Source organism: Cynoglossus semilaevis, chromosome 20 (genome assembly GCF_000523025.1).
Source record: "Cynoglossus semilaevis isolate Cse_v1.0 chromosome 20, Cse_v1.0, whole genome shotgun sequence".
Lineage (NCBI taxonomy): Eukaryota > Metazoa > Chordata > Actinopteri > Pleuronectiformes > Cynoglossidae > Cynoglossus > Cynoglossus semilaevis.
The window spans coordinates 10,787,778-10,802,522 of record NC_024326.1 but is presented as its reverse complement, the minus strand read 5'-3'; the positions used below and the strand labels follow the sequence as shown (position 1 = coordinate 10,802,522).

General features: G+C 43.9%; 1 protein-coding gene across 2 annotated transcripts in view; it reads left to right on the top strand.

Moving 5' to 3' along the window:
• The window catches only part of ankrd12 (ankyrin repeat domain 12), a 20,580-nt gene extending 5,933 nt beyond the window's left edge, over window positions 1–14,647 (top strand). The window contains exons 2-13 of one of the 2 annotated variants that reach the window (XM_008334664.3): window positions 3,654–3,767; window positions 4,586–4,736; window positions 5,907–5,978; window positions 6,361–6,501; window positions 6,845–7,048; window positions 7,190–7,332; window positions 7,513–7,660; window positions 7,830–12,184; window positions 12,767–12,865; window positions 12,953–13,096; window positions 13,182–13,277; window positions 13,345–14,647. In XM_008334664.3, coding sequence (XP_008332886.1) covers window positions 3,708–3,767; window positions 4,586–4,736; window positions 5,907–5,978; window positions 6,361–6,501; window positions 6,845–7,048; window positions 7,190–7,332; window positions 7,513–7,660; window positions 7,830–12,184; window positions 12,767–12,865; window positions 12,953–13,096; window positions 13,182–13,277; window positions 13,345–13,530 — 5,799 coding nt within the window. In that variant the 5' untranslated portion in view covers window positions 3,654–3,707 and the 3' untranslated portion in view covers window positions 13,531–14,647. The remainder of the gene's footprint in view (window positions 1–3,653; window positions 3,768–4,585; window positions 4,737–5,906; window positions 5,979–6,360; window positions 6,502–6,844; window positions 7,049–7,189; window positions 7,333–7,512; window positions 7,661–7,829; window positions 12,185–12,766; window positions 12,866–12,952; window positions 13,097–13,181; window positions 13,278–13,344) is intronic. The other variant, XM_008334666.3, reaches the window with a different exon arrangement.
• The last annotated feature ends 98 nt before the right edge of the window (window positions 14,648–14,745 follow it).

Genomic DNA, 14,745 nt, shown 5'->3' with positions numbered 1-14,745 from the left:
AACCTTCCACTGACTCGGTTATGGTGGAGCGGCTCTGTTGCTGCTGCTGCTGCTGCTGCTGCTGCTGCTGCTCCTGGTGGTGGTTATGGCAGTGATGGTGGCATACTCTGCTATTCTTAGGTCTCTTCCCTCCCTGTCGAATCCTGCTGTTACTGGATCAGGTTACTGTACTGTGTGTGCTTCATCCAGCCCAGCTACGCCACTACTATTACCACCACATCCACCTTACCCTCCTCCAACACTCCTCTCTACACCAGACCCCACCTTTCACTCTGCAAGCCTGTCAAAACAGCAGTGCACATGCAAAAGTGTGCAATATTGCGTTTTCTCTTCTGTCAGTAGTCACATGGTGCAGTACTACAGTACTACGGTACTACAGTTAAATGGTCATTAATGCTTTTAGTTTAGAACCTAAAGAGTTTTACGTGCAGGAACGGTTGGTTATAAATAAATCCAGTGACATCTGTTTCTCAGAGGACCCAGCAGTCCAGCCAAAAAAACTTAACCTGAGGTTTTAATGCCTCAGCCTGAAAATCTAGGACCACACCATTAATGATATGTATTACAAACAAATGTAATCTTATGAAACCATAAAAACATGACTAGATGAAATGTGTCAAGTTTTTAAAAAAATAATAAAAAATAAACACAATTTCTGTTTTGTTTGTAATTAAAAAATACTGTATTTGTGAACTTTTTTTTTTAAAATCTCCATAAGGGTGATATTACTGGTATTATATGCTAGTTTTTTTTTCATTTATTCTCTAGTCATATGTCTTAATTTTTCCATTGCATTTCTTAGCCACATTGCTGACGTGAACGTTAAAGGAATCAAGGAATTTTATTGTCTCTTCAGTTTTTTCTTGCTTGGATTATGAAGATGTGTTGGTTCTATGTAGGTTAGGCAACTATTGCTCTCTCTGTTGGCTTTGTGAAGTCCTCAACTATTGCTCTCTCTGTTGGCTTTGTACAAACCATACAAAGCTGCTCTGGGTTTTCTTTTTTAACTAATGTTTAATGGAGCATCAGTAATCATAAAAGCAAAGATTTAAGCCGCTTGAAGCAGCACGGTAACTCCACCGAGGCATGCACTGCACCAAGTTGATCATGAAACAGTGAACGTGAACTCTGCACTGGCGTTTGCCCAAATACCTCTGTAATTATAGTCACACCCTCCTTCCTCATATCTGGCCCAGAATGAAGTCCTGTCGGCCTCTGTTTTCTGGTGCAGTCCAATAAAGTAAATATTTCTCTAATGTCTCCAATTCACTGTTGCGTTTAATGTGGCCCACTCTTTTCTTTCGTTCAGCTGGTTCAATGCCAGCGTTGCTGCATACTGGCTTAGTGCTGACTAATGATGGACACTGTTGTCAGCTGAGCAGTGATGCTGTGTGTTGGAAAAGAACTTCACCAGCAGTGGGCTGTTAGACTGGCTCGTGAAAGGTTGTGAAGCTGTCCAACAAACAGGGTCTGAAGGGTTCTAGCCAATAACATCACAGAACATCACTTTTATTTTTGTAGCACAGTCTCCAAAAGCAATCGTGTTCTGATAGTGTATCAGAAAGCAGAATACAAATGCTTTTTAAGGGACCAGTGTGTCCAAAAAAAGCGTAAGAATTAACCAAGAATCAAATGTGTCTGCTGTGTGTCCCAGAACATCTTTGTTATGGACTGGATATTTTTTTAGTCATGTGATGTGTTGGATAATAACCTAATGTTATTACAGTTGTTACATGTGATTATAACAATGGTCCGTATCACATAATAAAAACGGCACCAACTGCTGTCCATTCTATTCATCTGCTGCACTCGGCCACGTGCGATATGTTTTCAAAAAAAATGGGGGTGGAGTGTGGGGGGTTTGACTGTAACTTGTGATGTGCTGTTCTGGAGGTTTTCAAGTGTGTTCTAATGAGAACGTCTTAACTGTCACAGAGGAAATCCGCCTCCTGCCTCGGGCTGCCGTGATGATGAAACTGCTACTACGGTGATTTAGAGTGCCACAGAGCCATGCTGTGTGCTACTACGCAGCTCCTTTTTTCATTCACAGCCTGTTTAACAGTTAGACAAAACACTGTTGTGCACACAAATAACAAATGTGTACTGTAAGTAACATGCTCTTTGAAATTTTTATTAATTTAATTCTTTGTGTTCTTTTTTTTTTTTTTTTTGTATTCTAGTTTTGTGTGGCAGTTTTGATAGCATGCTAAGCCCTTAAAACCAGGGGCCGTAAACTCCTGGCCTGTGGGCCCACACTAACCCCCTCACATGTGTCTTGTGACTAATTAAATGTTGTCCTTAAGGTCATTTTCTGAAGATTTTTTTTCTTTATTTGAGTATTTTAAGAAGATCTGTAGTAGCTGTTTAAAGTGTAGTAATATGGAGTTTATTAAATATAAATCTCTGATCACTGAAGTTGACAACAATGATCCTCAACTCATTTGAGTTTGAGACCCCTGCTCTAGACTAAGTATAAAATACTCTCATAAAACATGCGCTCAGCATGAGTTGTTGTGTCGGTGCTAGCGTTGATTATAATGATGATTATTGTGGCTACACATTGTCAGTTTTTAATCAAAGAATTAGAAATAGATTGCAGTGTGATGAAGAAATCCTGCTCATGTTGTATAAAACAAAAGAATCAAAAAAAGTTGGTTTTTAACACTTTTGATGGTTAGCTGATAAGAACATTAATTAATTTATTCCATTAAGACACGGAAATCATTTAATCTCGGAAATCAAGACATTTCAGCAGGTCACATACTGACTCCTGGTATTTTTGGAACCTTATTCGGTAGCGGCTCACCTGTAGATCTAGACCGACTGCTTTAATTATTTTAATTATTGTGAAGTGTTTGCTGCAGCCACATTGCATTGAGCAGGTGTTGAAGTTGCACTTTCTTGGAGTAAGATTCATTTTGAGTAACGGTGTTTTCCCCGTTTGTTGGATTATCATAACTGACCCCCGTGCTTCGCAACGTAATGTAAAGCAGGCGGGGGATTTCTACAGAGCAACGTATTGGCATCTCAGAGGTTGAATCAAATAATATCCTTCACTGTGTCTATGTGGGACGTGGGAGGTTTTATGAATACCCTTGAAATTATATTACAACTGTCAGTCATGTGACCTAAACCGTGACGATTTCATTACACCTGCCTACCTGGCTGTTATGTCACCTCTGCCTAATGCTCTCCATTGACGCTGCTTCTATATGTGTGACCTCACTAACACAAACCACATCAGAGCGGAGCTTGGTTACACTAATGAGTAGTCCAGAATGTCGACCTCGAACTGGAAGGTTTTACCTTTAGAAGCTTGAGAGTCCCCAAAGCTGTGATTCATGCTCTCTTGTCTGGCTGTTTCCGGCATTGTTTTTAGTTTTGAGGTCTTGAAGTCTCAGAACAATGATCTGCTCTATCTGGTGTTGGTGAGTTGGTAGTTATTTCACTCTGGTTGCTGACAATCCTCCCTGTAAACAGTCTGCACCACTGACATTCAAATATTCTTTGTGTTTAAAGACGTCTTTCCAGTGTCTTGTGTAAACACCTTGTGTTTGCCACAGGTCTGAATCTCTACGTCTGTCGTCAGCTGACGCTGGGATGTGTCGGAACTGAAATAATTCTTACCACTATTGTGTTGTCTCCGTCTCCAGGTACATAATGACCCGACTGTGTTGTAGCTGTCACAGCTAGTCAGGTGTTGCACCATGGCCAAACCTGGGAGTGACAGAGATGGAGCCATGGTGGACAAGCAGGCGGGGAAGAAGGTATGAGACAACTGAAGAGGTTTTACTTTCTTTATTCTGTTTCATAATGAATGGAAGGTGCCGTGTCAATGATCTCCAGTCACCAGTCCTCAAACATACACATCCTTCAGATCAATAGTACTAATAATTATATGACTCCCCATTAAACACAAAAGTCATTTCACATCTGCTATTATTTCCCAAGATTCAGTGAGCACCACCAGACTTACAGTTGTGCACAGTTGGCACTTTGCTCCACAGAGATCAAAGACGTACCACGCTGCAGTTTTTTTTCCCCAGTTTTTTTTCTTGCCAGAAATGTATTTTCCTGCTCCGACTAAATTAGATGGCACCAACGGGCTTTGTCTGCAGATGAGAGTGTTACAGTTGGACATGAAAGACTGTTTCACGTCCAACTGTACTGCACTTAGCTATAGAACAATCATTCTTATGACTTTTCTTCTACGAAATGTCCTCTGTTTTGTTATTATTTATTTTATTTTCTTGATTGAATCCAACCATCAGAAATTTAAAGGCAGATTATAAGTTCAAACCACCAGCAGCCAAACTATCCTAGATGTCATTTTACTCCTATGCACCATAGACCGTACTGTCCCTGCCAAAAGGGATCTAGGAGGAATTTCCTACTCTAATTTAATCAGTTTGTTTTAATATTTTATTTGTCTTCTTTTTTATGTTTACATTAATAAAATTCTGCCCACGTTCCACTCTGATCAGTCTTCTATATGCTGCTCTTCACCTACTGTTGTTGTTTATGTTTACATCTGCACACCACTGTTTCACATCTGATTCATTATCATCCCTCCCGTCTCTAACAGAGCAAGGAAAAGCTGTCTCCTTTCACCAAAACTCCAAAGCTGGACCGGAGTGAATTACTTGGAAAGGAAGGAAAAGCAAAGTCTTCCATGAAGCGCAAGCTCTCCTTCACAAGCAGCCCGGCCCAGACGGAGGAGAGGGACTCAGACACTGGTGAGAGTTGTTAACTGCTCCTTCCTGTTTCCTCCTCCTGCTCCTCCTTCTGAACCATGCTGTTGGCTTGGTGCCATGTCCACACACTGCCCTCTGGTGTCGTGTTTTATGTTACATCTCTACAGGAACTGGACTTAAGGAGATCAAAGTTTTAGACCATTTTGGAGAAGTGGCTGTGCTGGTTATTGTGTGGTCTGTGCAGTCAGTAATAATATTCAAAGGAAAAAGAGCTAATAATCATTACCTGGTGACATGGAGACACCATAATGTAATGGTTAAAACATCAGAGTCAGATCTGTTCTTCCCTGCATTGAAAATTGTCACACTTTTTTTGTCACACTGGTTATTTGTAAAAGACAATGGTTTTAGTCAAAGCTTTGCAGCATGTGAAAGAGTGCTGTCACTCTAAGGTACATGTGTGCTGAGAAAAAAGGAAAGTTTTTTTTTTCTCTCGTAGTCCTGAGAACAGATGCCTGAAACATGATATTCTTCTTGCCGTTGCAACGTTAACTGCTCTGCAAGATAAAACACCTGCCCCCGGGGGCTTAGAATCTCACTGGAAACATTGGGAGTTAATTCTACCCTTCTGACACGGGTAAATAAACAAGTCTGTTTCCATCAGGTAGGTAGATGGGGTATCTGTATCAACTGTTTGCATCAAATTAAAGGCCTAGAAGTAGGTGGTTCCGACCATATTTACAGTAAATGAAGTACGGTAATTCATCTAACTCACTACACTTAGATGGTTTTTCTCCAACTCAGGCAGAAAACGGTACCAACATCATAATTTTCATTGTGTGGTCCTGAATTGCTCAAACACACAAAACCCCTCCATTTAACACCCCCTAGTGTAATTAATGTGTAGTGAAGATAAACCGGTGTGGAGGGAGACGTTTGGTTCTCCGTCTGGAACCATCTCTCCTCACTGCCTTTTAAGGTCCACGTAGACCAGAGCCAGGTCAATAGTCTAGTGGCCACCTCCAAATGGGATTTGTCTCCTATTTTGCCATGACTCCTAATTTGTGCGTGGAGTGAGAGTCTGCCTGTTTTCCTGTCTGCAGCTGACTACATGTTGTGGAGGGTGAGGGAGAGTGAGCATTAATGCAGTGCTTTCCCACCCTTCCACTCCCTCCTCTCCCCCTCTCCCACCCTCTCTGCTTTGCACTGTAGATGACTCAGACCCAGGCCAGTCCAGTGAGACCTGGGGAGAGAGATTAGTGCCTCCCTGCAGCATGTACGCAGGTAATGGTTGCAGCCCGGTCATCAGCCCCCTGTCGTCCTTACACAGAGACACGTCATCAACTCTACACTACTACGCGGCTGTAAACGCATATACAAATGCACGTGTGTGTGTGTGCGCGAGTGTATGTGTGTGTCTTTGATTGTGGTTCTGCACCTGTTACAATCTCTCGGTTGTTTGTGGTTAAAATCGTGTCAACGGTGGAGGCATATAAGAGAATGCAGTTAATTTGCCCCCTTTGGTATTTTATGCTTGTCATCTGTTTCTCTGCCTGGTGAACAGATACAAGGGGAAGAGGACAACTAACATCACTTTGTTGATTAAAAGGTGGTTAAACTGTATTTCAGTCTTTTTTTTTTAAATTGCTCTTTTGTTTTGTTGCAGATAAAGATGGACCAGACAAGAAAAAGGTGAAAAAGGAGGCCGGGAGCAAAAAGTCGCAGGCTCCCAATCTTTTGTTTGGATATCCTCTGTCAGAGCGCAAACAGATGGCTCTCTTAATGCAGATGACTGCCAACAGTCCAGGTCTGTGTGCTTGTCCGCTTTAACCTCTTCCTCAGCATGACTCAGTGTTTATTTACCGTTGAGTCGATGAGTCCTGTATCACAGTTTTTTAACTAGCAGACCTGATGACTCGACCACTTTATATTTAATGTTGGAACCTTACCTACAAGAATGTTATTTATGATGTGTTTTTTTTTACATTTTAGTTTGAATAATAATTTCCTCTGTCTAATTCTTCTTTTTCTTTTTTTTGGTTTTATTTTCTACAAAATAAAATTGTTAGGTGGCTTTTTTTTTTTTTTTACCTGATGAAATTTCTTGTTTTCAACTCTAATTAAATGCATCTCTGTCTGCCCATGTCTAGACTCTACACCCAGTCACCCCTCTCAAACAACCCCAGTGCAGAAGAAAGTCTCCAGTAGCACATCTTCTCGGCAGAAGGACAAGATCAATAAGAGGAACGAGAGGGGGGAGACGCCCCTGCACATGGCAGCCATCCGGGGAGATGCAAAGCAAGTTAAAGAGCTCATTAGCCTGGGGGCCGATGTGAATGTCAAGGATTTCGCAGGTACAGTGTGAGGGGAAGTGATTATATCAGTTAGTGATTTATTTCTAATTAATATTTCATCAATAGGCGTCGGAAATAAAACAAATAACTCAGAGCATTATGTGGTGACGATGTCCTGATACTGATTTCTGCTTTCATCAGGTTGGACTCCCCTCCATGAAGCCTGTAATCTTGGTTATTATGATGTGGCCAAGGTCTTAATAGCAGCTGGGGCTGAGGTCAACACACAGGGTCTGGATGATGACACGCCGCTCCATGATGCTTCCAGCAGTGGACATAAAGATGTAAGAACTAGACCAGGAGTCACCAACTGTATTTGTCAGAGGGCCAGCATTTAAAATAGAAGAAAAATCTATTTTTTGTCCAACCTTATTATTTGGTGTTTATTTTGGAAAAAAGTCGCAGGCCAGATTCAGCCACGGGCCACCAACTGTTTCCTGTCTTCATAATTTGTGTTTCCGTAGATTGTCAAACTGCTACTACGTCACGGCGGAAATGCATTCCAAGCAAACAAGCGTGGAGAGCGACCAGTGGACGTGGCCGACTCCCAGGAGCTGGAGCAACTGTTGAAGGGGGAGATTCTGTTGTCGGACCATGATGACAGCTCTTCAGGTTTGTTAACACACAGCAGTTTGGGCTGATATTTTTATTTACACATTAGAATTCTTTTTTAAAAATGGACACGTCAGTTAGCTACTATTAATACATCCATTCAAGAAAAATAAATTATGTAAAAAAAATAAAAGAATTCATTTGATAATTTGATATTCTTCCCCTACAGAGTCTGATGACCCACCGTCAGTTAATCCATCCAGCGTGGACGACAACATGGAAGACTCGGATACCGAGAAGGACTCGGATGGTAAACCCATCATGAAGGCGTCTTCCTCTGTGCCAGGCCTGGATGAGTACGAGTTCAAAGATGATGACGAGGAAGAGGATCTTAGTAAAGCCCTGAATGACAGACACATCCTCAGGCGGGACCTACGTCAGCGGGAGAAGGAGGACACAGGTAGAAATCACGTGGCTGGGAAACAGAGTGGAAAGGGAGATTCCTGCTCCAAGTTAAAAAAGCAAAAGACTCCTCGAGTCCACTGCAGTTCGGATACCTCCAGCGATGAAATGGAATGCATCTCGGAGAAAAGGAACTCTCCCAACTGTTCTCAGAGCTCGGATATCCTCAAGGTGGATGCGAGGTCCAAGAAAGACAATGTTGAACAAAAAGAAAAGGGAAAGGTTAAGAGGAAAAGCAAAACTCAGAATAGAAACAAGGAAAACCAAGAAGACGGAAAGGAGAACAGCAAAACACTGGTCCTGTCTCTGGCAACTGTGTCGGAGAGTTCAGAAAAAGTTCATGAGGACGACTGCTTCAAGATGTCCTTCAGTCCTAAGGACGACTCCTCTGTCCACCTCTTTCACTTGTCCTCCATCAAGTCTCCCAAACTGAACCACGGCCTGACTGATAAACAGACGCCACTCAAACTGGAAAATGCAAAGATGTGCGTTTCCATTAGTGAAAGCCCGTGTCAAATGGACACAGTCAAGTACAACCACTACACAGACGCAGACTATTGTACGGAAGGCTCCAGCACTAAAGGGTGTAAACACAAGGAAAAAAGTAAACACCAACTGAAGGAGCAAACTGTGGAGGAGGACGATGGTCTGTCAAGCTCTTACAAAGACGCCAGCGTAGGAAACAGTACGGACAGCACTGACGTCGCCTTGAGGAAGATCGACCTGGAAGGCAAGGTGGTGAAGAAGCATAAACTCAAACACAAGGAGAAGGACAAACATAGGAGAGAGTATGAGGCGGAGCGCAGCCGCCACAGGCAGAAGGAGGTTCGGAAGGAGGGCCACAGGAATTTGGAGTTTGACCGAGAGTTTTGGAAGGAGAATTTCTTTAAAAGTGATGAGACAGAAGAGTCGCTCCCGGTGAAAAAGGAAGGCGACGACACCTGCTCTGTTCAGAAACCCTCTGACAGCTCACCGGCCAAGGACGAGAGAAATGTAAAGGAGAGACACAGTAAAGAAAAGAGGCCGAAAGAGGAGCGAGAGAAAGAAAAAGCTGTGAAAAAGGAGCGAAAAGAGGCCACTAATAGAGAGGAGAAGGTGAAGGATTCAAAAGCGGGCGAGCGTGACGAGAGGGTGGACTGCCACAGCTCAGGGCAGATTCCAGAGGAGTCACTGCAGAGCAACAGCATGAAAGAGGAGACAGACGAAAAACCCATATGTGGAAACACAGCTGATCAAGAACAGCTGGAGCCCTCTGAAAAAGGCTCACGTGAAAAGTCTGACAAGAGGCTCCCAGGAAAGGAGAAGGATTCTGAAAAAATGGAGAGAAGGCATCCTGAGAAAGAAAAAAAGATTAAAATTGAACATGCTGAAAAATCCGAGCCACAGAATTCTGTGGAACGATGGAAGGATAAAGACAGAACGGGGTCTGTTTCTTCGCACGTGTCCGGTGATAAAAACCTGAAAGAAAATGAAAAGCTCAAGTTATTATCGGCCACAAAGAAGCACGATGAGGGCAGAAAAAATAAAGAAAAGTTTGACAAAAGGTCTGACAGGGAGAGGCCGGACAGGGACTACAGTGTCGGTGATCACAGAGAAAAGGAACGCACAAATGCTGATAAAAAACTAAAACCTCAGGAGAAGTCAGCGGATTATAAACACGATCGCTCCAAAGAGAAGGACTACGACCGGAAGAAAAAGGATAAAGTAAAAGACGGGGGCTTTTCCTCAAGCTCCAATCTGAAATCACTTTTAGAAGAGAAGAAGAGCTATCTGTCTGAAAACAAGTCGCTATCCACAAAATCTAAAGAGGAGGTGGTGAGAACTCCAGAGAAGGATCGTGACAGAAGAGACCGAAGTGAAAAAGACTCAGAGAGACACAGAGACAAGGACAAAGAGCGCCACAAAGAACGCTCACAGCAGGCCAGGATCAAAGTTAAAGCCGAGATGGATGCAGACAAAGCCAAGTCAAAAGCATCGCCAGCAACACGAGACGGAAAGCCCAAAGAAAAGAGGCTGGTGAATGACGACCTGATGCAGACCAGCTTTGAGCGCATGCTGAGCCTAAAGGACCAGGAAATTGAGCAGTGGCATCGAAAACATCTTGAGAAAATCAAGCAAAAAGAGCGAGAGAGGCTCAAACAGAGACCGTTGGCAGACGCGGGGAAGACCAAGCCCAAAGACAGAACAAAGTCTGAACCGTGTTTGAGTAAAGAGCTGATGCGCTCCAAAAGCTCTGAAACCACTGACGTCCATAAAACTGATAAACCTCCAAAGGACAGAACGGTTTCTCTGGACGGGAGGGGTCTGTCTTCCATCAGTGCAAAGGTCACTTCAGCTGTGGACATCTGTGTGACCAGGTCCCCCCGACCAGAGACTGAACGCTGCGGCCTCATGTCCAGATCAGTGTCCTTGGTCTCAGTCGCCAGCTCAGAAGATTCCTGTCAGGCCGCTACACTCACTCCGAGACACGCTGAATTTGACTCCGACATGAATCTGGAAGCACTTGACTCCCAGCCTGCATTCCTCCAGTCTTCCCTCGTTATTCACGCCACCAGGTCTCCGTCTGTTCAGGATAAAGATTGCAACAGTCTTCCAGATGTGCCACAAAGCAACCGGTCACTGCTGTCAGGCCGACATGAATCTCCATACCTCAGGGCAATTCTGGATGACGAGGCCAACTTCTCCACTAAACCTGTTGAAACTCTGCCCAAGTCCAGCTTGGTCAGCGAAGAGTTAAAAACAAGTGAGACCTCAGCAGAAAGTAAAGAGAGCATCAGTCCGACGACCAGTTCTTTTACAGAGAAAGAAGGGCTCGGTTCTGGCTGCCCCGCAGCAACAATAACAGACAAAGACTCTCTGAATCAGAACCTCGTTCCACAGCCGGTCCTCTCAGCCTGTGGTGGCTCTCAGACTGGATCATCAGAGCAGAAAACTCTGCCCTGCACTGAACCTCCCGGTGTCAAGGACGTCCAGGCTGTGACAGAATCTGTGCAGACTGATTGTAGTGGCAGTGACCACCATCAGCCACCAGCAGCTGCCGCACCTTCAGTGTTCACAGACACAAAATCCATTCAGCAGAAAGAGCCACTTACAACGTCCACTGTGGAAAACCAGCAACAAACTGAAGCTGAAAACACACAGGACTTTAAACCGAACAACAAAGTCCTGGAGAACCCAGAGCCCTCAGAGCCGGAAAACAGTACAATTGTTGCTGAAAGCTTCAAAACAGAAGGGACAGAAATTCCGGCACTGTCTCCCATCGCTTACATTCCCAGCTCTACTTCAGGGGAGTATTTGCTCGGTTTGGTCAAAACTACAAATGAGTCTAAATGTCCTCAAGAAGACAAAAAACTCAACTCTAAAACACCCAAACCATCCAGCGACACCGCCAGTCCAAACCTGGAGGTTCAGCTGGAGAAAAAAGACTTTTCTAGCCCTGTTGACGTAGCCGAAGAGAGAACCGATGTCTCCCGGAGCCCTGAGCATAACAGTACAACTGCTGTTCCTACTGCAGTTGATGGTCTGCCAGCAGAGGTCAGTGCGGCTACAGAAGGCGTACCTGAATCAAAAACAGAGTGCTCCTCAGAGCCGATGGATGTGACACCTGCCGATGACCAGCCGGAGCCGCCCACTGTTGGGGAAGAGCCGGGTCAAAGTACTGGCCTGCTGGGAACCCAGAGTGACAGCAGCAGCAGCAGCAACACCTCAGGGAGCTCCTCTCCACAGTCTGGAGACCGTGAGTCCGACTCTTCAGGAGCCAGAATCAAGGTTCTTTCCGCAGACGATGAAGCCGATGTCCACGTTCCTCATCCACGCAAGAGGAAGATGGCCCGGGTTTTGAACTCCCAGATGTGCTGCTCAGGTCATCAAGAGAAAGAGAGAGGCCAGCAGTCACTGGCTGCAATCGTGGACTCGGTGAAACTGGACGAGATCGAGCCCTACCAGACGGAGAGGGCAAACCCTTACTACGAGTTCCTACACATCCGGAAGAAGATCGAGGAGAAGCGCAAGGTGTTGTGCAGCGTCACTCCCCAACCGCCTCAGTATTACGATGAATATGTGACCTTCAACGGATCCTACCTCCTAGATGGGAACCCACTTAGTAAACTGTGTATACCCATGGTGAGTCTGAGTACTTTTTACTACTTCACTAGTTTTGATTTGTCCAGTACTCTCTCACAATTCTGCAATACTTCATTAGGTGAGAATGGGTTGGCGAGGGGAGGTGTGCAATGTGAAATACTCTGGGAAAGATGCAGAGTTCATTTATTATGGTATTAATGTCAGAAATGTATCTGTATTTTATTTAATTTGGTCATAATTTTAAAAAATGCTCCTTTTCTAGTGTTCGAAGTGAAGACCCCTGGGTGAGGGTATCCAACAGTTGTCTATGGTCTGAACAAATATTTAATATACGTGTTGTTTTAGAAAACAATGACAAACACAAAACCACATCTGTGAAGACACGTCTCCTCCAGCCGTGTGTGTGTTTGTTTGTGTGCGTGTGTGTGTGTGTGTGTGTCTGTGAGATGTGAGAGCAGTCTTTGTTATGGCTAAGTCCTTCAGGGAGCTGACATGTTTGAGGCGGCTGCTGACTCACACCAGAGTAAACAAAGTGAATTCCTGCCTCAGCCATGCATGTCTGTGTGTGTGTGTGTGTGTGACCTGCTTTGACCTGACGTCTCCACCTCCGTTGTTGTCTAGATAACCCCACCTCCATCATTACCTGAGCAGCTCAAAGAGATGTTCAAACAACAGGAGGTCGTTCGCATGAAGCTCCGACTGCAGCACAGCATTGAAAGGGTGAGTTCCCTCACCTTCAAGGCCAACCTTTTATTTCTAACATGTTTTTTTCCCCAACACTAATTAAGCTTGTTTTTGTTGTTGCAGGAAAAACTGATCGTCTCCAATGAACAGGAAGTCCTGCGGGTTCATTACCGAGCAGCCAGAACACTAGCCAATCAGACTCTGCCCTTCAGTGCTTGCACAGTTCTACTGGATGCTGAAGTGTACAACATGCCCCAGGACATCCAGGTATGGGACACGTGTCCACTATTCTGCTCAGGCACAGCCATGATGGAGATTTCATTTTGTAATATTTCTACAATCTCGTTCACAGGGGGATGATGGGAAAACATCAGTGAGAGACCGGTTCAACGCCAGGCAGTTTATGTCCTGGCTGCAAGACGTGGACGACAAGTTTGATAAACTGAAGGTGAGTTGGTGGGATTTTCTTTTTTTTTAATTCCAGAGACGACACTGATTCTGTTTCTCCTCCACAGACTTGTCTTCTGATGAGGCAACAGCACGAGGCCGCAGCTCTGAATGCTGTGCAGCGTCTGGAGTGGCAGCTCAAGCTGCAGGAGCTGGACCCGGCGACCTACAAGTCCACCAGCATCTTCGAGATCCCCGAGTTCTACATCCCCCTGGTGGAGGTCAACGACGACTGTAATCTGGCTCCCATGTGAACCACAGGCAGACGGGCTGAATAAAAGGGGCAGCCAAACCACGGCACACGTGCAGCAGCTGGCACATTCAAGGACTGGGAAAGAAAAATGTGAAGCACTTAGAATGTGTTGGCAGTTCAATACAGCACTTAAAAATGAGAATTTACTTCATAGCTCCAGAGTCTAGACCAGGATGTCCATGATGAGACCGGGATCCATGGGTGTACCGGAAGGGGGAAATAAAGTGGGGCCTTGATCAGCAACGAAGCTCAGGGCGCAGAGACCAAACGCTGCGCCGGGAGCTGCAGCAGAGTCATGGAGGAAAAGCTCCTGCTCCTCATCAAGCATCTGAAAGATTTCAATTTGTGAGTGTTTATATGTTGTACAGATTGTGCTCTTAATTTTTTAACTTATTTTATACATACAGAAATGTGCATTTGTAAATAGCTCTGTAATTATTGTTTGAAACCTTGTAAAAACAAAAAATAATAGATATTTTGATTGTAATCTTGTTCTCGTCTAATGTTTTAATGGACCAAAGTTTATTTTCTCTCTCTCTCTCTCTCTCTCTCTCTCTTTCACTTGTTTTTATCGCTCGTCTTCACATCTGTGATGTTCTCAGTGTTGTTGGCCCAAAAACTTTTGACGTATGTGTTGCTTTTCTTGTGTTTATTTTTTTATTCTTACTCTTTTCTTCCTTCCTTCCCTTCACCTGGAGCTCTAACCTACAGCTGGTGGTTTTTCACTTTGCAATTAAAATGCTGTGCATGTGTTGCTTTCTTTGTACTTATTTTCCTGAAGAGCTGTTTTTCGTGGACTTTATAGTGAGACTATACTGAAGTGTTCTGGCTTCATTTGTGTTTTATTCTGCTTTTTTGTTGCGTCCCCTTAGCGATCTGGCTCCTTATGTTGCTGTCCATTGTGTCTTGTGCACATTAAAGTCTGTAGTAGCTTCCAAGGAGGAGAAAAACCCACACTTTTACAGTTTCAATGTGAGATCACAACAAATCCTATTTTTTCAACATAATGCCTTTTGAACGGAAGTTCTAAAAATGTCTATTTTAATATTTACTTGTTACATGACATGTACATATTTGTAATATATGATTGAATAAATTTTATTTGTTGTGAAATGAAATGTCATAATTTAAGGGGTTTTATGCTTTAACAGTTGCTTTTCAAAATGTGTTAATTTGGTCCACAAAATAATTATCTTATAAAATAACATTTAAAACA